The sequence below is a fragment of the Mobula birostris genome, chromosome 14 (assembly GCF_030028105.1).
Source record: "Mobula birostris isolate sMobBir1 chromosome 14, sMobBir1.hap1, whole genome shotgun sequence".
In the NCBI taxonomy this organism is placed as follows: domain Eukaryota; kingdom Metazoa; phylum Chordata; class Chondrichthyes; order Myliobatiformes; family Myliobatidae; genus Mobula; species Mobula birostris.
Genome location: NC_092383.1, coordinates 11,274,905 through 11,297,755, shown reverse-complemented (window position 1 = coordinate 11,297,755; position 22,851 = coordinate 11,274,905). Strand labels below are relative to the sequence as shown.

The 22,851-nt window shown below is 43.9% G+C and overlaps 1 protein-coding gene across 1 annotated transcript in view; it reads right to left on the bottom strand.

Annotated features, from left to right (window-relative positions):
• Positions 1-4,178: 4,178 nt before the first annotated feature.
• The window catches only part of LOC140209438 (solute carrier organic anion transporter family member 3A1-like), a 235,540-nt gene continuing 216,867 nt past the window's right edge, over positions 4,179-22,851 (bottom strand). The window contains exons 9-10 of the mRNA XM_072277690.1: positions 19,979-20,043; positions 4,179-6,643 (exon numbers count right to left, since the gene is read on the bottom strand). Coding sequence (XP_072133791.1) covers positions 6,258-6,643; positions 19,979-20,043 — 451 coding nt within the window. The 3' untranslated portion in view covers positions 4,179-6,257. The remainder of the gene's footprint in view (positions 6,644-19,978; positions 20,044-22,851) is intronic.

Sequence of the window (22,851 nt, the reverse complement as noted above, 5' to 3'; positions counted from 1 at the left end):
AGAACAATGGAAGAAAATGCCAACAGTACGGTCAGGCATCACTCACTCTCCAATAACCTGCTCACTGACGCCAGACCTCAACATTAATACAGCCTTAGTCCCCAGCTCCGCCATTGCAGATTTCAACAGCTCCAGAAATTACTGGTCCCTACCTCGGCCATCAGATTTCTAAACGGTCTATGAAACCACAAACTCTACCTCGCTATTTTCGTTCTTTTAAAAAAAAATTTGTTGTAACTTACAGTAAAATTTTTAAGTATTGCACTGTACTGCCGCCACAAAGCAAAAATTTCACGACATATGTTAGTGATAATAAACTTGATTCTGAATTCTGTCTATGATCTGCACCACAGAACTGAGGTGAGTGAATTTTTTTGAGGTTAAAGCCTTATTTGTCTGAACAGCTTTAGCGTTTCTACAGCATTTTCAAACTGTACCTCTTCGGAGAGGCACGCACAGGATTGGCATGTGTACTTACCTCCATAACCTCATTGGGGTTTTTGGGTGATCATTTGGGCAAATGACAACAATGCTTGTCGGGCGGCATGTGCTGCCAATATGCATGGCTCATCGTTCATACCTAGGAGAAACCAAGGACATAGGAAATAGAGAAATCATAAAGATGACTGATACGTTGTAAGGGCAGGAAGTCCTCAATGAATCTCACAGAAATGATTGTCTGTCAGAAATTCTTGGAGGATAACCTGTTCCGCCCTTTCCTATGCTCTGACTACTTATCACTAGGCGCTTGTAATATATTCATCCTAAAGGGTACTTTTCCTTCCCATTTATTTTATTTATCTTTTCCTCTGGGCTTTCCAAGGTTACACACAACCTGAATCTGTAAGAAGGAAAATATCGCTTGCCCCATTACTGTTATTCAGTAAGCTGTGACATGAGATCCAGGCACTGAGAGTGACCTCAGGCTGAGAAAATTTACAAGGATGTTGCCGGGACTTGGGCACCTAAGTCATAGGGAAAGGTTTGAACAGGTTTGGACTTTATTCCCTGGAGCGTAGGAGAATGAGGGGAGATTTGATAGAGGTATGCAAAATTGTGAAGGGTAGAGATTGAGTAAATGCAAGCAGCTCTTTCCATTGAGGTTAGGTGAGATGCAAACTGGAGGTCATAGGTTAGGGGTGAAAGGTGAAATATTTAAGGCGAACCTGAGGGGGAGCTTCTTCTCTCAGTGTGTGGTGTGAGTGTGGAAAAAGCTACCAGTGAAAGTGGTGGATGTGGGATTGGTTGTAACATTCAAGAGAAGCTTGGGTAAGTACATTGATAGGAAGGGTACGGAGAGCCATCGTCCAGGTGCAGATCAATGGGACTAGCTCAGCATGGATTAGATGGGCTGAAGGGCCTTTTTCTGTGGTATAGTACTCTGTGACTCTAATTCCTTCCTTCTCCCACATAAATCTTTCATTCTGACTGGCATGTTCCCTTCTTTGCAATTCAGAGGACTAATTGAAAGAAGGAGTGAGCTATGTCTGCTGAAACGTCTTTGGAATACAGCTCACATCTGAAAAAATAGTGCCCTTCTAATGCTTCCCGTCCAAGTCCATTTTCAAACTATCAAGTCTGATAAGTAGGACAGGGACCATTTAGCAGTAATGTACTGTGAAATAAATATCAGCTGCTGCTGGAAAGGTTCCATAAAAGCAAGGAGATAATGAGCAGATAATCTGTCCTGCTGAAAAAGTTTGAAGGATAAACACTGTCTTGACACAAGATGCAAGATCCTTGCCATTGTACAACATGGTGTCAAGGGATCTTCAAGACAGGGCCTCAGTTTAGTGAGTCATCCCGAAGATGGTCCTTTGACATTGCAGTATTCATTCAGTACAACAGCAGTGTTTCAGCCTGAGTATCAGTGTATGAGTTTTTGGAATGGACCTTGAACTCTATTGTCTTCTCACAGATATGAGGTCCAGCTGTCTAAGGTGTAGTTCAGCATTCTTTTCCATGGTGTGATGCCATATCTGTGATCTGTGGTTTCAGCTGATGGCAAGGGTCATGGAATCACTCCTATAGGCCGATGTTTTTAAAGGAAATAAACTATGGTAGCATTTGTGACCAACTCTTTCCTCTCATTAATACTTCACCAGAGGCTACAATTGTTTGTCACTTGTGGGGCTCTTCACCACACATTATTAAGGAATAATTTCATGCCTTAATTATGAGGGAAAAGTGGAAAAGAGACTCAAATGTGAGAGGTCAGCGATCACTTTTTAGAATCAGATTGACTAAATAATGGCAAACACTGGTCCTTCCTCAAGATGAGGAGGTGACATGGTAGCATAGTGGTTAGCACAACGCTTTATAGTACCAGTGACCCAAATTCAATAGCCGACATGCCTGTAAGGAGCTTGCACCTTCTCCCCATGACATGGGTTTCATCCAGGTGCTCTGGTTTCCTCCCGCAGACCAAAGACGTACCGGTTGGTAGGTTAATTGGTCACTGTAAATTGTCCTCTGATTAGGCTAGGATTTGAAAGACCAGAAGACACTATTCCACACTATCTCAATAAATAAACAAAATAATGGATTGTTTTAAAGAGGGTTGGTCCCCCTAAAATGATGCCCAAAAACAATAGATAGATTTTCTTGTTCAGATGCTATTCTATATTTGCCTATGTTTTAAAGAGCACATTACAAATAAGCTCTCATTTACCATTAAATTAAACATTGTTCTCCTCAAAGGCTCTGAATGGCATTCCTTGAAGATTCCATGAGGGAATATTCTGTTCAGTGTGCCACTGAGCATTAGGGGCTAGGTTCAGTCCCTAGTTCCTCGCCCCTCCTCTCTCTTTTTCCATTCTCCACTCCGGCTCCCCTCTTACCCCGTCCCTTCTCCTCACCTGCCCATCTCCCCCCTCTAATGACCCTTCTCCTTCCCTTTCTCCCATGGCCCACTCTCCTCTCCTATCAGATTCCTTCATCTTCAGCTCTTTACCTTTTCCGCCTATCACCTCCCAGCTTCTCACTTCATCTCCCCTCCCTTCCCCCCCTCACCTGGCTTCACCGATCACCTGCCAGCTTGTACTCCTTCCCCTCCCTTACCTTCTTATTCTGGCTTCTTCCCCCTTCCACTCTAATCCTGATGAAGGGTCTCAGCCTTAAACATCGACTGTTTATCTCCCTCCATGAGATGCTGCCTGACCTGCTGAGTTCCCCCCATCATTTTGCGTGTGTTACTCAGTTCCCCCCATCATTTTGCGTGTGTTACTCAGTTCCTAGTCTATCTTAAACTGATTGACCTCAGCCTGTGAACTGCTTGATGAATATCAATGACTTAACACATCTGAGTTAAAGTAAGTTAGATTGTCCAAAACTGAAACGTGACACATTGTAAATGATAAACATGGATTTTCACCAGGCTGTAGCTATATCAGGACCAATTCTGATTCTGTGGTTGAAGGGAACACCAAGCCAACACACTGCCTAAATTCACTGATGTTGTAATGTTGCACCACCACGTTGCCTCACGAACCAACAGACCTAGTAGGCAGCAAAATTTTATTCCACTATGTACCCACGTATCCCAAAGAATTGGCTCTCGCTGAGTTACATTGTTCCCTGAACCAATTCGGTAAATCTCACAGGGAGAAAGCACGGCTTCCATGTTAGACAAGCTAATTCTCCACCTGTTCTCAAGGACCTGGTTTGATGATTAAAACCTTGTGAAAAGGCATCAGTAAAAATAGTAATTATCACAAGAGATTCTACAGATGCTGGAAATCCAGAGTACTATCGTAGTGTAATGCTTTACAGTACCAGCGACCGGGGTTCAATTCCTGCTGCTGCCTGTAAAGAGTTTGTATGTTCTCCGCGTGAACGCGTGCGTTTCCTCCTGGTGCTCTGATTTCCTCCTACAGTCTAAAGATATAGTGGTTGGTAGGTTGTTTGCTCATTGTAAGTTCTCCCACGATTAGGTTAGGGTTAAACTGGGGATCGCTGGGCAGTGTGGCTCAAAGGGCCGGAACGGTCTATTCCATGCTGTATCTCAATAAACAAGTAAAAATGCTGGAAGACCTTAGCAGGTCAGGCAGCATCTATGGAGGGGAATCATTTGATTTGATTCACAAGGTGGTGAGAAACATTGTCCATCAGCAGAAAGATCAATAATCAAATAATCAATTGACCAATAACCAAAGGAAATAAATCTCGGACAACCGGTGAATTACTCAGCAAAATATGATTCTGGAATACGATCAGTGGAAAAGGATTCATTATAGTGGAATCAGAATATAAAAGGTCACAGGAGCGAACAATAGATTGGGATTCTTTCACATACTGTACATAAATGATTACAAAAACAATAGCAAAGTAGTGGAGATCTGAAATATAATTGGAGAATGCTGGAAGCATACAGCAGTTCAGGTAGGGGAGGGAGAGACGAGCAAGAGAGGGAGAGAGGGGGAGAGGGGAAGAGAGAGAAAGACAGAGGGAAAGAGAAGGAGAGCGGGGGGTGGGGAGAGAGAGAGATTTAGCACTTCAAGTCAAAAACAATTCCTTAGAATCTGAAAAGTCACTGACATGAGATGTTAACTATCTTCTCAGCCCTTTTGGGTTTCATGACCAACACTGATTTCTGAGTGTGCTGGGTTCTGGTGACCCGAACAGAAGGAACCAAAGATTGCATAGGTTGGAAATTTTTAGTGACAAGCTTCACCATTTGCTATTATTATGAATTAAAAAATATAATATTATTTGAGGCTTTATAAGCTGTTGGTCAAAACACACTTGGGGTATGGTTCGCAGTTCTGGGCCCCTTATCTAAGGAAGGATGTGCTGGCATTGAGGAAGGTCCAGGGGTAGTTCACAAAAATGATTGACGTGAGTCCAGAAGAGATTCACGAGAATGATCCTGAGGACGAAAGGGTAAATATATGATGGCTCTAGGTCTGTATTTGCTGGAGTTTAGATGAGTTGTGGGGGTGGGGATATCTCACTGAAACTACTGAATATTGAAAGGCCTAGATAGAGTGGAAATGGAGAAGATGTGTCCTAGAGCAGGTGGAGTTTAGAACCAGAGAACACAGTCTCAGAATTGAGGAACATCCCTTTAGAAAAAAGATGCAGAGGAACTTCTTTTGCCAAATGAATCCATGTAATTTATTGCCACAGATGACTGTGGAGGCCATTTGTGCAATGGGTATACCATTGGGTATATCTAAAGCAGAGGTTGATAGGTTCTTGATTAGTAAGGGCGTGAAAGGTTACGAGGGGAAGGCAGAGGAACGGGGTTGAGAGGGATAATAGGTCAGCAATGATGGAATGTTGGAGCAGAATTGATAGGCTGAATGGCCTAACTCTGCTCCTATATCTTAGGGTCTTGTGGTTTAAAACTCAAATATTGTCTTCCAGGCAAGACAAGGAAACATAACTCTTGAAGGATTAAATTGTTGTGGAGGAGTTGGAATGGCAAAATGAGAGATACTAATTGCATGAGAGGGAAAATGTAATGTCTCAATGTGAAACTCTCATTTAATTAATAACTGGAATCAAATAATTGTGATATCAAAGAGGCAAATTATTTCTCCTGTCTACTGCCAAGTGCAGGTAGGTCCACAAATTTATTTACAAGAGGACAGAGAGTTCACAGACTTTGTTAGAATCTCAGGTGCCCTGTGATCTTTATTCTGGAAAGTTTGTTCCATTCAAATCTCTGGCATCAGCCTCGACCTGATATATAACCTATGGATCTCCTACTCCAGGGACTGCAGTGAACCTGGTTATTCGTCGTGGCTCCAAAAGGGTTCACAGCCTGGCCATTCAGATGGGAGGCAACATTCTTCCCAAAACCTTTCCTGGAAGGAAGACTTGCAGGAGGCTGGAATGTCCCATTCTGTAATTATGAGGACCTGCGTTAAGTTGGAACCATTGGCTCTACAGACTGTCAGAAGTGCCTAAACTCTGCTTGGCAAAGACAAAAGAAGCACGATTGAAATGGCGAGGTCTTGGTGTAGTGTGGCCTCAGGACCAGACCCCAGCCACATCAGGCTATGATATGGAGTATCCTATCATTCCAGGCAAAGGCATTTGAACAGATTATTGGTTGCAATCTTGGCCCTTGTCAAAATGTAATTAAGTTCTTTGCTTGTAAATATAACAATGTTTTCAACAGTTCACAATCCTGCTTAGCCCCTGCGCTTGTCTTGCAAAACAAAAACTTTGAAGAAAAATCTTGTTTTTGTTCGAAAGTCTGGGCACCATTACATCTTAATTCAAAAAAAAGTACAAAATCAAATATCCTTTTATAGGACGGACTCCATATTTTCGCACCACTCATGGTCCTCAAGGTTGTAAATAAATTTGTTTTTTTGTGACTGATGGTGACTGGAGTCCCTCCTTGCTGTGTCCAGCGTTAAGGTTGATGCAAAGAGGTCACTGGCTGTCAGTGGCTGGAGGTTGCCCTCGTCATCTCTGATATACTTGCTGGCGTTCCTCCTCAAACAGTGCCAGGTCGTCGTGTAAAGGATGAAGGCAAGTGTCTTCAGGGTGATGGCAATGCTGATGTAGAGGTAGCGATAAACGACGTTATCGTACAGCATACATGCACCCAGCTCTCCGCAGATCGTGGTCCAGAACAAGCACGTCGAGTCAATCCCCGCGCCAAAGATGAGAGGAGGAGGAATGAAACCTGTGGAGAACAAACAAGACGTAGTATGAGAGGGAACCACAGCGGATAACTTCACTAGCCCCACCACTGAACCGTTCCCACAAATTGTGGACTCACTTTCAAGGACATTTCATCTCACGTTCTCAATATTTATTGCTTACTGATTTATCACCATTTTTTCCTTTTCTTTTTTCTATTTGACCGTTGTTTTTTTGCACTCTGTCCTGTTAAGTGCAGTCTTGCATTGATTATTTTGTGTTTCTTGTACTTACTGTGACTGTCTGCAAGAAAATGAATCTCATCTTTGTATATGGTGACATATATGTACTTTTCGATATTAAATTTACTTTGTACTTTAAAGTGGCCAAGCAGATAAATTGTTCGACATTCCACTGAAGCTGCTGACCCAGTTTGAGGAACATCTCACTCCTCCATCCTATTTCCATTCTGACCATTGTGTCTGCAGCAACATAAGGAGAGGAACAGCAATTTACCTTCACAGTAGCGTAACGCTTTTACAGTGCTAGCGACCCGAGTTCAGTTCCAGCGCTGTCTGTGAGGAGTTTGCATGTTCCTCCGGGTTTCCTCTGGGTGCACTGGTTTCCTCCCATATTCCAAAGATGCACCGGTATATAAGTGAATTGGTCATATGGGTGTAATTTGGTGGCAAGGGCTCATGGGCCAGGAGGGCCTGTTTCCATGCTGTATCTCTAAGTTAAATGAATGACCAGTTACGGGCCGAGTGACTCAAATAGTATTAATCAATGTCAGGCAATTTTCTTTCTCTCTACCAGAACCAGCCAGTTCTGCTGCAGTTTGTACTTGTTTGGATGTGAAACTTGATCGGCAAGGACCAGATGGGCTGAAGGGCCTGTTTCTGTGCTGTATACTTCTACAATCTTTCATTCTCCCTTCACTAATACTGTCTGATCTGGGCATTTCTCATGGGTCAATCTTTCCTTGCTCTAGTTTTCCTCGTTAATCTACCATCCAAATGGTGCCATCAACATTTATCACCATAGCAACCCCGACAATTCCCGCCATCCCATCAGCCCCTTCTGATTGCATGACCAACATTTTAATCAATGATTTCTGAGTGTGCTAGACTCTAGCGACGCAATTAGTGAAAAAGACATTTAGTGTGCTTGCCTAGATAGGCTGTGGTATTGAGTGTAAGGGCTAGGACATTGTGTCGCAGCTGCAGGCTGTATTGGGTACAGATCTGTGGCCTCAGTACAGGAAGGATGTGTTAGCAATTGAGGGTGTGCAGATGATGTTTATCAGGACACTTCCTGGAATGGAGGGTTGTAGTTACAAGGAAATATTGTGTAGGCTGGGTTTATTCTTACTGGAATATAGGAGATTCAAGGGTGACTCTTTCCAAAGGATGTGGAGTTAGAACAGGACAGAGGATAAAGTTGAGAGGGGAGAAATTTACAGAAGTTCTGAGAGTTAAGTTTATCCACACAGAAGGTGGTGAATATTTTGAATGAGCTGCCAGAATAGATAGTGGAGGCAGATATTAATACAACATATAAAAGGCCCTTGATCAAGTGCTTGAATAGGAACAGAGCAGAGGCATATGCTTCTGATGTGGGAAATGGGATAGCGTAGATTAATATTGCAGTTGGCATGCACAGGGACACTGCCACAAGAAAGCGGCATCCATCATCAAGGACCCCCACCATCCAAGCCATGATCTCTTCTCGCTGCTGCCATCGGGAAGGACGAACGGAAGCCTCAGGTCCCACACACCAGGTTCAGGAAAAATCATTACCCCTATAACCATCAGGTTCCTGAACTAGCATGGATAACTTCACTCATTACACCTCTGAAATGATTCTACAGCCTACTGACTCACATTCAAGGGCTTTTTGCAACCCATGCCTCAGTATTATTTTAATTTACGTAGCTCGTTTTTTTGCACATTGGTTGTCAGTCTTTGTCTTTCTATATAGTTTTTCATAAATTCTATTGTATTTATTTGTTTCCAGTAAATGCCTGGAAGGAAATATCTCTCAAGCTAGGAAATGGTAATATATATGTACTTTGGTAATCAATTTGAAGTTGAGCTGTAAGGTCCCATGACTGCACTGAAAGTTTCAATGACTTGATTGATGATCACACCCTCCACCCTCTCTGTAACTTAAAACTTACTTACTTACTTATAACTTACTTTCACTCTTTCCCTGTTGCAAAAAAGGGCCTTTGACCAAGAACGTTAACTTTGTTTCTCTTTCTACAGATACTGCCTGACTTTCTGAGTACTTCCAGCATTTTCTGTTTATATTTTTGAAGTTAGGCTCTTTGCATGTAAGAATGGGGATGAATTTCTGGACAAGGGACAGTGAGGTGAATTAGGGCGCCTTTAGTAACCTAACTCTTTCTTTATCCACCTATTGTAGTGTATTTACTAGTTGAAACATAAGAGGGACAGTTGAACGATTGAGGTGTAATCAATCTGTTGTGTAGATTGAAATCCCCATCATTTCATAGCTTTGTACACTCAGAGGCCACTCACTATATTTGGTGCCTCCTGTACCTAGAAAAGTGGCCACTGAGTGTATCTTCATGGCCATCCGCTGCTCTAGCCTATCCACCACAAGTTTCAATGCATTGTGCATTCAGAGAAGCTCTTCTGCACATCACTGTTGTAATGCATGGTTATTTGAGTTATTGTCACCTTCCTGTCAGAGCCATTCTCCTCCGACTTCTCTCATTAACAAGGTGGTTTCACCCACTGCTGTTCACTGGTTTTTGCACCATTCTCTGTAAACTCTGGAGACTGCTGTGAGTGAAGATCCCAGGAGTTCAGCAGTCTTTGAGATACTCAAACCAACTGTTGAAGTCAATTAGATCACATTTCTTCCCCATTCTGATGTTTGTTCTGAACAACAGCTGAACCTCTTGACCATGCCTGCATGCTTTGAGTTGCTGTCACATGATTAGATATTTGCATTAATGAGCAGCTGTGCAGGTGTACCTAATAAAGTGGCCACTGCGTGTATGCTGCAGCAAGTAGCATTTCAAGGAAGCATTAGATTCTAGGGAGTTTGTCCCAACATATTCATATGCTTGGGCAAACTCCCATATGGAATGGCAGGGTAGTGTAGCAGTTCGACAATTGCTTTATAGCACCTGCAATCACCGACTGGGGGTTCAATTTCCACCACCCTTTGTAAGGAGTTTATATGTTCTTCCCATGGGATTCCTCCAGCTACTCTGGTTTCCTCTCACGTTCCAAAGATGTAGGAGTTAGGGTTTGGGTTAATGGGTTGTGGGATTTCTATGTTGGCACCAAAGGTGTGGCAGCACTTGTGGGCTTCTCCTGGCATAATCTTTGGACTATGCCAGTTGTTGATGCAAAATCACACATTTGGAGCGTAGAAGGTTGAGGGGGGACTTGATAGAGGTGTTTAAAATTATGAGGGGGATTGATAGAGTTGACGTGGATAGGCTTTTTCCATTGAGAATGGGGGAGATTCAAACAAGAGGACATGAGTTGAGAGTTAAAGAGCAAAAGTTTAGGGGTAACATGAGGGGGAACTTCCTTACTCAGAGAGTGGTAGCTGTGTGGAACGAGCTTCCAGCAGAAGTGGTTGAGACAGGTTCGATGTTGTCGTTTAAAGTTAAATTGGATAGATATATGGACAGGAAAGGAATGGAGGGTTATGGGCTGAGTGCAGGTCGGTGGGCTAGGTGAGAGTAAGAGTTTGGCACGGACTAGGAGGGCCGAGATGGCCTGTTTCCGTGCTGTAATTGTCATATGGTAATATTTCATTGTGTGCTTTGATGTTTCGATGTCCACACTTTGACCTGACCTGATGAAGGGTCTCGGTCCAAAACACTGTTTATTCCTTTCCATAGACGCTGCCTGACCTGCTGAGTTCCTCCAGCATTTTGTGTCTGTCACCATTGTCAATTCTTAGAAATGCAAATAATAGCGACTGCTTCACGAGAAGGCTTTGTAACATCCCGATATGATCAAACGAAACTGCAAAGAACTGTACTCTGAGTCACAGCAAACACGCAGCTGTGTGGCTTCTCTTAGATGAAAAGAAATCAGATAGGTAGAGCGGTCACCATCTGGGGAATATTATTTATTTGAAGGCCAACGTGATGACTTGTGAAAGGTTTAATTGCACTGAGACCAGATTTTCAAAAGGCCTGACAATATTAATGAAGGAACATGGCAATTAGTTTGGGTTGTGTTTGCTATTCTTGACCACATCGATAGAAACACCTCTACAGTTTATTTCAACACCAGGCACTGTACCTGTCAATGCTCCCACTCTTGTCAGGAGCACCTGTGTGTGGGAAAGGATAGGAAAAATCTTTCAGTTAAAATCTCCTGTTCTCACACTAATGTATTCAATGATACTGCCCTGTGTTGAACGAGGATTCCTTGAAGCTGTTTATTTGAAAGGAACCCCTCCCCACTTTGCTGAGGTTGATGAGTGATCAATTGTGTATTTTACTTGGAGTATTTAATCCAACCTAGTGAGATGAAGGAGGGGCCAGGCCCGGAGTCAACCCATAGTGCCTGGAACCTCCAAGTGTTGCAAACTAATCCCTCTAATATAAAGTCTAACAGGAGGCAGATCAAATAGCCTGCAGCTAACATGACTTCACTGTGGAAGCAGTTTGATGAAGATGTTAACCAAATTCTGGAGGCAAAGGCGAAGGGAGGGGTTGATAGGAAGCTGCAAGCCATGACAACAATTATTATCAGTATCGCAGCTGAACGGTTCCCAGTGGAGGTTGGTTGTGGGGGGTTCGCAGCCCGTTCCTTAGTTAGAGCCTTCAGCATTTTGGGCATCGAGGGAGAGAGGAAGAGGAGAGCCATCTGCAGTACCACCGATGCCGCAGAGAGGGCCTCAAGATGGTTGTGGCTCAAAAGAGGGGAGCCATGGAGTGATAAGTAGCTAGCCATCAGGACACAAGCTGGGGTCTGATCAGCCCCGGCTGGGTCACCTGGGGGAGGGTGTATGATGTTGAAAGACCCGAAACACCCGACGATTCCAGGAACTTCACTGAAGAAGTGTCCAGAAGCATCAATAGATGTGTGTACACAGCAAGGGCTAATGGTACAGAATAGACGAGCTCTGCCAAGGAAGGCGTGACGTTACATCCAACAGTGTTGCTACCTCCCAGCTCCAACAACCTGGGCTCAATCCTGACCTTCAGAGTTATCTGTGTGGATTGGCTCTGAGTGTTCCAGTTTCCTCCCCCACCTCAAGGCCGTGCAGAGTGTTAGGTTGATAGACCATCATGAATAGCCCAACACTTTACAGTACAGGCCACCCTGGTTCAATTCCCGCCGCTGCCTGTAAGGAGATTGTACGTTCTTTCTGTGCCCGCGTGGCTTTTTTCTGGGTGCCCTGGTTTCCTCCCACAGATGTACCGGTTGGTAGGTTAATTGGTCATTTTAAGTTGCCCTGTGATTAGACTAGGATTAATTTGGGGGATTGCTAGGTGGCATTGCTCAAAGGGCCGGTGGGGGCTATTTTGTGCTGTATCCCAATAAATGAATAAATATATTTTAGTGAATGGTAGAATCTGGTGGTTGAGAGGATTTGAAGGGAATCTGTGGATACTAAACAGAAACTGGGATCAGGTCGGTGTAGCTGACTGAGACGTTGAGGGAGATGGAATATCAGGATTCCGCTGTGGTGGATGTATGGAAAAGCAACACAGCAGACTGTCAATCTCCTCTTTTGCTGCGAAAATGGGTGATACCTCTCTGTGCCTTGTTAGTGTGAGAGAGAACCTGTGGCATGTTGAACTGTCGGGTAAAGAATAGTTTTTGCTGACTGCAGATCATCGTCTCCCTTCAGGTGCTGACGCTTTTTTGCTGAAACGGGCGGTGGGGGGAGGGAGAGGTTAACGTGTTGATGCTTGTGTGGGAGTGGGGAGATGGAGCTTTGGAGTTCTAATGTTTTTCTCTCTTTCATTCTTTTGGGGTTCTTCTGTCTTTTATGATGTCTGCGAAGATAAGTATTTCAGGTTGTGTACTGTACACATTGATAATAATCAGAACCATTTGATTTGCTGGATTGGTGTACATAGCTAGGTAGTGATTGTTGGCACAGACTCGATGGGCTGAAGGGCCTGCGTCTGTGTTATGTGACCCCATGACCAACAAATTAAATTTTCCCAGAGGTCTCCACTGAATGTCATGCTTTACATAAGGGAAGAGTGAAAACAAGATTCAAATTTGGGAGATGAGAGATCACTTCAGAATCAGATTGATTAAACAACGGCGAATTTTGGACCTTCCACAAAATACGGGGCGTGCATGGAAGCTCAGTGGTCAGCACAACACTTTACAGTACCAACGACCAGGGTTCAACTCCCGCTGCTGCCTGTAAGGAGTTTGTACGTTCTCCGCGTGGCTGCGTGGGTTTCCGGGCGCTCCAGTCTCCTCCAACAATCCAGAGATGAATGGGTTGGTAGGTTAGTTGGTTGTTGCAAATTGTCCCGGGATTAGGCTAGGGTTTAATCGGGGGCTGCTGGGTGGTGCGGCTCGAAGGACTGGAGGCGCCTATTCTATTCCATGTTGTATCTCAATAAATAAATAAACTAAAGGAAACATATTCATAAACATTACCCAGCATTCCAAACTATGCAACCAGGAATTCTGAAATGGTAAGTGGTTTCTTTCATAATTTTTTACAATAAAGTAAATAACTTCAAATTATTAATCAATACTGTAGGGGCATAATGTATATTGATGAATCCTTTAAGCAAACAGCCGCCACCAGCTTTATGCAAGTAATTGCTTTCAATCAGCTCTTTAACCTTTATAATATGGTACAATTAATATCACTGAGGTGAAGGAGCACCATTAGTAAATATCCCACCCTTGGATCATTGGCATCTCTACTGGGGGAAGGTTGAACTGTACAAAAGGAAACGGTTGCACCTGAACCCGAGAGGACCAATATTCTCGCAGGCACCTTTGTTAGAACTGTTGGGGAGGGTTCAAACTAATTTGGCAGTGGGGTGGGAACCGGAGTGAAGGGACTCAGGATAGGACGGATGGTAAAAAAGCAAAAATAGCGTGCAATCCGACTGTCAGGGAAGGCAGGCAGATGATAGGACAAGATTGCAGCCAGCAGGCTGAGTATCAGTGCATTAGGAATGTAGAATCAAAAAAAGTAGCAAATACAGTACTCAAAGTGTTACATCTCAATGCATGGAGTATAAAAAATAAGGTGGATGATCTCGTTGCACTTTTACAGATTGTCAGGTATGATGTTGTGGCCCTCACTGAATCATGGCTGAAGGATGGTTGTAGTTAGGAGCCGGATGTCCAAGGTTACACGTATCGGAGGGATAGGAAAGTAGCCAGAGGGGGTGGAATGACTCTGCTGGTTAAAGATGGCATCAAATCATCAGAAAGATGTGACATAGGATCAGAAGATGTTGAATCCTTATGGGTTGAGTTAAGAAACTGCAAGGGTAAAAGGACCCTGATGGCGGTTATATACAGGCCTCCCAACAGTAGCTGGGATGTGAACTACAGATTACAATGGGAAATAGAAAAGGCGTGTCAAAAGGGCAATGTTATGATATTCATGGGAGATTTTAACATGCAGGTAGATTGGGAAAGTGAAGTTGGTAATGGATCTCAAGTGAGTGAATTTGTTCAATGTGTATGAGATGGCTTTTTAGAGCAGTTTGTTGTTGAGCCAGCTAGGGGATCAGCTATACTGGATTGGGTGTTATGTAATGAACTGGAGGCAATTGGGGAGCTTAAGGTAAAGGAACCCTTTGGAGACAGTGATTGAGTTCAACTTGAAATCTGATAGGGAGAAAGTAAAGTCTGACGTAGCAGTATTTTAGCGGAGTAAAAGAAATTACAGTGACATGAGCAACACGCATCAAAGTTGCTGGTGAACGCAGCAGGCCAGGCAGCATCTGTAGGAAGAGGTGCAGTCGATGTTTCAGGCCGAGACCCTTCGTCAGGACTAACTGAAGGAAGAGTGAGTAAGGGATATGAAAGTTGGAGGGGGAGGGGGAGATCCAAAATGATAGGAGAAGACAGGAGGGGGAGGGATAGAGCCAAGAGCTGGACAGGTGATTGGCAAAAGGGGATACGAGAGGATCATGGGACAGGAGGTCCGGGAAGAAAGACAGGGGGTGGGGGGACCCAGAGGATGGGCAAGGGGTATATTCAGAGGGACAGAGGGAGAAAAAGGAGAGTGAGAGAAAGAATGTGTGCATAAAAATAAGTAACAGATGGGCTATCTGGACTATTCCTCTTCTCACCCTGTCTCTTGCAAAAACGCCATCCCCTTCTCGCAATTCCTCCGTCTCCGCCGCATCTGCTCTCAGGATGAGGCTTTTCATTCTAGGATGAGGGAGATGTCTTCATTTTTTAAAGAAAGGGGTTTCCCTTCCTCCACTATCAACTTTGCTCTTAAACGCATCTCCCCCATTTCACGTACATCTGCTCTCACTCCATCCTCCCGCCACCCCACTAGGAATAGGGTTCCCCTGGTCCTCACCTACCACCCCATCAGCCTCCGGGTCCAACATATTATTCTCCATAACTTCCGCCACCTCCAACGGGATCCCACCACTAAGCACATCTTTCCCTCCCCGCCTCTCTCTGCATTCCGCAGGGATCGCTCCCTACACAACTCCCTTGTCCATTCGTCCCCCCCATCCCTCCCCACTGATCTCCCTCCTGGCACTTATCCGTGTAAGCTGAACAAGTGCTACACATGCCCTTACACTTCCTCCCTTACCACCATTCAGGGCCCCAAACAGTCCTTCCAGGTGAGGCTACACTTCACCTGTGAGTCGACTGGGGTGATATACTGCATCTGGTGCTCCCGATGTGGCCTTTTATATATTGGCGAGACCCGACGCAGACTGGGAGACCGCTTTGCTGAACATCTACGCTCTGTCCGCCAGAGAAAGCAGGATCTCCCAGTGGCCACACATTTTAATTCCACATCCCATTCCCATTCTGACATGTCTATCCACGGCCTCCTCCACTGTAAAGATGAAGCCACACTCAGGTTGGAGGAACAACACCTTATATTCAGTCTGGGTAGCCTCCAACCTGATGGCATGAACATCGACTTCTCTAACTTCCGCTAGGCCCCACCTCCCCCTCGTACCCCATCTGTTACTTATTTTTATGCACACATTCTTTCTCTCACTCTCCTTTTTCTCCCTCTGTCCCTCTGAATATACCTCTTGCCCATCCTCTGGGTCCCCCCACCCCCTGTCTTTCTTCCCGGACCTCCTGTCCCATGATCCTCTTGTATCCCCTTTTGCCAATCACCTGTCCAGCTCTTGGCTCTATCCCTCCCCCTCCTGTCTTCTCCTATCATTTTGGATCTCCCCCTCCCCCTCCAACTTTCATATCCCTTACTCACTCTTCTTTCAGTTAGTCCTGACGAAGGGTCTCGGCCTGAAATGTCGACTGCACCTCTTCCTACAGATGCTGCCTGGCCTGCTGCGTTCACCAGCAACTTTGATGTGTGTTGCTTGAATTTCCAGCATCTGCAGAATTCCTGTTGTTTACAGTGATATGAGAGAGGATTTGGCCAAAGTAAGTTGTAAGGAGATACTGGCAGGGATGACAGCAGAACAGCAATGGTGCAAGCTTCTGGGAAACTTTAGGAAGGTGCAGGATAGATGCATTCCAAATGCATTTCAAATGGCAAAATAGTACAACCGTAGCTGACAAGGGAAGTCGAAGCTAATGTAAAAGCAAGAGAGAGGACATACAACAAAGCAAAAATTAGCAGAAAGATAGAGGATTGGGAAGCTTTTAAAAACCTACAGAGAGCAACTGAAAGAATTATTAGGAGGGAAAAGATGAAATATGAAAGAAAGCGAGCAAACAATATCAAGGTCGATGAAGTATATAAAAAATAAAAGAGAGATGAGCGTGGATAGAGGACTGCTAGAAAATGAGGCTGGAGAAATAATAATGGGGGATAAGGAAGTGACAGATGAACTAAATGAGTATTTTGCATTCATTGTGGAAGATACGAGCAGTGTGCCAAGTGTTGAAGGGTGTGACGGATTAGAAGTGAGTACAGTTACTAATAAAAGGGAGAATGTGCTCAAAAAGCAGAAAGACCTAAGGGTACATAAGTCATCCGGACTAGATGAACTGCACCCTAGGGTTCTGAAAGAGGTAGTGGTAGAGATTATGGAGGCATTATAAATGATCTTTCAAGAATCACTGGACTTTTGCATGGTTGTGGAGGACTGGAAAATTGCAAATATCATTCCATTCTTTAAGAAAGGAAATTAAAGACCAGTTAGTCTGATCTCAGTGGTTGGGAAGATGTTGGAGTTAATTGTTAAGGATGAGGTTATGGAGTACTTGGTGACACAGGACAAGATAGGACCAAGTCAGCATGGGTTCCTCAAGGGAAAATCATGCCTGAAGAACCTCCTGGAATTCTTTGAAAGATTACAAGTAGGATAATGGGGATGCAGTGGATGCTTTTCACAAGGTGCTACACATGAGGCTGCTTACCAAGTTAACAGCCCATGGTATTACAGGAAAGATACTGGCATTGTTAGAGCATTAGCTGATTGGTAGGAGGCAGTGAGTGGGAATAAAAAAATCTGTTTCTGGTTGGCTACCAGTGACTAGTGGTGTTCTGTAGGGGTCGGTGTTGGGACCACTTCTTTTTATGCTGTTTATCAATAACTTAGATGATGGAATAGATGGCTTTGATGCCAAGTTCGTATATGATACGAAGATTGGTGGAGGAAACAGGAAGGGTGCAGAAGGATATAGACAGATTAGAAGAATGGGCAAGAAAGTGGAAAATGAAATACAATGTTGGAAAATGCATGGTCATGCACTTTTGTAGAAGAAATAAATGTGCAGACTATTTTCTGAATGGGGAGAAAATCCAAAAATCTAAGGTGCAAAGGGACTTCAGAGTCCTTGTGCAGAATACCCTAAAGGTTAACTTGCCAATTGAGTTGGTGGTGAGGAAGGCAAATGCAATGTTAGCATTCATTTCAAGAGGTCTAGAATACAAGAGCAGGGATGTGATGCTGAGGCTTTATAAGACACTGTTGAGGCCCCACCTTGAGTATTGTGAACAGTTTTTGGCTCCTTATCTAAGAAAAGATGTGATGGCATTGGATAGGGTTCAGAGGAGGTTCACAAGGATGATTCCGGGAATGAAAGGTGAATCATACGAGGAACATTTGACGGCCCTGGGCCTATGCTCACTGGAATTTAGTAGGATGAGGGGGGAATCTCATTGAAACCTTTCGAATGTTGAAAAGCTTAGACAGAGTAGATGTGGAAAGGATGCTTCCCATAGTGGGGGAGTCTAGGACAAGAGGGCACAAAAGGTGCTGAGAAATTTCTTTAACCAGATTGTGGTGAATTTGTAGAATTTGTTACTCCAGGCTGCTGTGGAGGCCAGGTAGTTGGGTGTCTTTAAGGCGGAGGTTGATAGGTTCTTGACTGGCCATCAAAGGTTATGGTGAGAATGCCGGAGACTGGGGCTGAGGAGGGGGAGAAGAGGATCAGCCATGATTGAATGGTGGAGAAGAGTCGATGAGCCAAATGGTCCTATGTCTTATTGTCTTATAATAATTGAACCAAAAAGGGTAATTTCTCGAAACCTAACCTAGTTTTTCCTTTATAGGAAGCTTTCTGTATAGATAGATGTACAATCCAGTCAAATGACCACTCCTAGTATTGATTATACTGTGTCATTGATGGACTGTTAACTAAAATCTCTGGCTTTCCTCAGAATAGTGCCATGGTATTATAATTACGCTCATATGAGAAGGTTAAGAAACAGGTTTCGCTTCATCACAGAGACCCATCAATACCTCACGTAAGCACTAGTCTAGGATTTGTGCTCAAGACTTCGGCGCGGAGTTTAAACTTTTAAAATCATAAGAGATTCTGCAGATAATAGAAATTCAGAGCATCACACACAATGCTGGAGAAACTCAGCAGATCAGGCAGCATCTATGCAGGGAAATAAAGAGTCGATGTTTTGCTCCATGACCCTTCATCAGAACTCCATAGATGCTGCCTGACCTGCTCAGTTCCTCCAGAATATTGAATCTATAAAATTGTGATTTGAACAGCAACACTGAACTAATGGATCAGCAGGAACCAGAGACTACTTTTCTCTGGTGCTTTTACCGTGGATGAATGTGTACCAATCTCACAGATATTTTTTACATTTTGAGTAACTTCTCGAATGGAATGCTTCTTAAAAATTCTGTTTCATGTCAACCAAGGCGGATCATTCCCACAACCTATGGACTCACTTTCAAGGACGTCATCTCATGTTCTCGATATTTATTGTTTATTTATTTAATACTATTCTTTCTTTCTTTTTGTATTTGAACAGTTTGTTATCTTTTGCAAATTGGTTGAATGCCCAAGCTGGTGCGGTCTTTCATTGATACTATTATGGATTTATTGAGTATGCCTGCAAGAAAATGAATCTCAGGGTTGTATATGGTGATATATACAGTACGTACTGTGATAAAAAAATGTACTTTAAACTTTGCAGCCAGTTAAATACCTTGACTTGTATTCACTGGTATAATGTAGGAAACACAGCAACCAGATTATGTGCATACATCTTTGAATTTTGAACATACATTTTTTTCAATTGAGCAATTCCACACTAAAAAAGCCATTTGTGCCCGATGTTTAATACTATTCATTTCTCAGCCCAAATATGCCAAATGCTTCTTGCCTCTCAGCTGAAGTCTCAACTCCCTCTCTTGTTCCATCTGTGTTCATGGTCATTGTGAGTTTGCCTCTTTCCCTTCGATGTGTCCTTGAACGACCTTCTGATCATTCTGCTAAAATCAGATCTAACTCTTTACTTATTGACTTTATAAAGTCCCAAACCATTGGTCCCATGTTAGCTTTAACTTCAATCTGGATTGTAGTAAACCAGCATAATTTAGTACTGTAGTGTAATGGTTAGCACAACTGCTTTGCAGTGCCAGCTGTGAAATTGAGGTTCATTTCCTGCCGCTATCTGTAAGGAGTTTATACATTCTCCCCGTGGCCGCATTGGTTTCCTCTGGGTGTCCTGGTTTCCACCCACATTCCAAGGTGTTTGGTTAGGAGTAGTGACTTGTGGGCGTGCAATGTTGCCACCAGAAGCATGGCGACACTTGCAGGCTGCCCCCAGCACAAATCTTGCTGGTTTGATCTGATGCAAATGACACATTTCACTATGTGTTTTGACATGCATGTGATAAAGCTAATCTTTAGTCCTTGCTTTACGCCATCCTTGTGCATGCTTTTCAAACCCTGGTCCAATGCTCTCTTGCTCAATGTTTGGCTTTGTGAGGAAAAGGTGCAGAACTCACCGAGCAATCGCAAGAGCAAGAACAAGACTCCCAATGCATATGACTTGAGCTCTGGGTTAACTGCCCTGCAAGGAGACAGGAAATACAGTGGGTGACTGAAAGGAAGTTAATTAATGTGCTCACCATTCAATTTATCCAGAACTGTTATATCAATTGTTATTAATTCCTCAGCAAATTACAAACCACTTCAACAAATGACCCAAATCCAAAGGGAATAAGATAATGAAAGCAAAGGTTGCGAATGGATGTTTGCTACATTCTAAGTCATTAATTTCCAGCTATGATATGTCAGATATTTTGAAACCTTTTGTCACTGTGATTCTGCAAAAAGTGAATGATTTAGATGCATATGTGAGCAGCCAGTAATGAATTCAAGCTAAGGAACATAAACCATATGGTTCAACACCTCTGCACTGTCACTCATAGGGTGCTACATCACAGAAACAGGCTCTTCAGCCCATCTAGCCCCTGCTGAATTGATCTGCTTAGTCCCATCTACCCGCACCTGGACCATATCCCTCTCATCCAAGTTCCTATCCAAACGTCCCTTAGGTGCTGCTGCCATCAGAAAGGAGGTACAGGAGCCTTAGGTCTCACACCACCAATTTTAGGAGTAGTTATCACCCTTCGACCATCAGGCTCCTGAACCAGAGTGAATGATCTCACTCACCTCAATATCGAAATGATACCACAACCTTTAGACTCACGCTCAAGGGCTCTGTAAACTCGTGTTCTCAGTATTATTTATCTTTCTATCTATTCATTTATTGTATTTGCACAGTCTGTCTTCTTCTGCACACTGGCCGTTTGTCAATCTTTGCGTATTTTCATTTAGACTCTATTATATTTCTTTGTTTTATAGAGAAGCCAGCAAGAACGTGAATTTCAGGGTAGAATATGGAGATATACACATACTTCGATAATAAAGTTACTTTGAACTTCCGCTGGCAGCTCTTCCACACTTGCACTGCCCTCTGAGTGAAGAACACTCCAGCACAGTTTTCAAAATCCCATTGAGCCTTTTTCTTTGGAGTTTATAATGACATTATTAAATCTTAGTGTTAGAACTGGGGTGCCATGGTAGCATAGTGGTTAGCATGATACTGTTACAGTTCAGGGCGTCAGGGTTCTAAGTTCAATTCAGGCGCCATCTGTAAGGAGTTTGTACGTTCTTTTTGTGACCACGTGGGTTTCTTCCACGTGCTCTGGCTTCCACCCACAGTCTGTCTGAAGATGTACCGGTTAGTAGGTTAATTGATCATTGTAAAGTAAAGGCTTCCGTTAGTCTTGCGAGACCATGGATCTGCGCCTGGAAAGTCTTCAGTCTCCAGGGCGCAGGCCTGGGCAAGGTTGTATGGAAGACTGGCAGCTGCCCATGCTGCAAGTCTCCCGTCTCCACGACACTGATGTTGTCCAAGGAAAGGGCAAGAGCCGATACAGCTTGGCACCAGTGTCGTCGCAGACCACCGTGTGGTTAAGTGCCTTGCTCAAGGACACAACACGCTGCCTCGGTTGGGGCTCGAACTCACGACCTTCAGATCGCTAGTCGAATGCCTTAACCACTTGGCCACGTGCCCACACTTGTCCTGTCCGCACTTTATTCATTGTAAATTGTCCTGTGATTAGGCTAGGGTTAAGTAGGTAGGTTGCTGGGTGATGCGCTTCTATTGGTTGGAAGGGCCTGTTCCACACAGCATCTCGAAATAAAATAAAATTAAATTAATTACAGTAAAATAAAATAAAATTGCTTTCAGTCTCAACATGTAACTGTACTAATAGAGTGGGATACTCTTCCATTTCAGGCACTTTGAGACAACCTTAACCTCCAGGTTAGGCATAGCATACTACATTAAGAGCACGTTTGCACCACACCATGATGGTTCCAAGATCTGTTCTTGATTTTGTGACACAGATATCTCTCCGTACTGTTTTGTCAGTCAGATGGTGAACATGTTCAAATCAGAGTGGAGTTATCCTTCAACAATATCTCTCAGCCCCACACTCATGTGGTCATTTGCCATTGTAGCTACTTTGTAACATCGTCGTGGCTATCCCTCGAGGTCGAGGATGATGGTCTTCATTCTGAAGAAGTGGCCCACAGAGCGAAGACGCCTGTGTGTTTATTTGGTTAACGTGTACTTGGTGTTGCACTCCAAGAAGCACATGATACTTCACAAATCAATCAACTGATTCCAATGGCATGAAAACCACGACGATTGGAGGTGATGGATTTGTTGCAGCCTTCATCCGCCTTCACAGCCGTTGAGTTCAAAGTAACATCGTCCGCCTGTTCCACCATTGAGGTCTTGGTTGGATTGTTCTTTGTCAGGGACCTCACCCTCGACCTTACCGCCTTGGGTGACCCTACCAGGAGCATAGCTCCAGACGGCATCGCTCTCGGGATCACAGGACCACACAAGCTTCTCCACCGCGACAAGGTGACAATCCATGGAGAAGTTTGTAACATAGGGTAAATCCAAATAGGTTTCTTTTCTGCTGAGGTTGGGTGAGGCTAGAACTAGGGGTCATAGGTTAAGGGTGACAGGTGAGGGAACTTCTTTACTCAGAGGGTGGTGCGAGTGTGGAATAAGCTGCCAGCGGAAGTGGTGGACGTGGGTTTGATTGCAACTGTTAAGAGACACTTGGACAGGTATATAGATGGGAAGTGTATGGTGGGCTACGGTCCAGGTGCAGGTTGATAGGACTAGGAGGAGTAACTGTTCCGACATGGACTAGATGGGTCAAGTGGCCTCATTCTGTGATGTAGTGCTCTACGACTGTACTTGCTGCCTCCTGACAGTGTGAGACATCTCTAAAGGTTAAGAGTTCATTTAAGCAACTTTGCATTGTTGGCCCCTAACTCCCACCCCAAG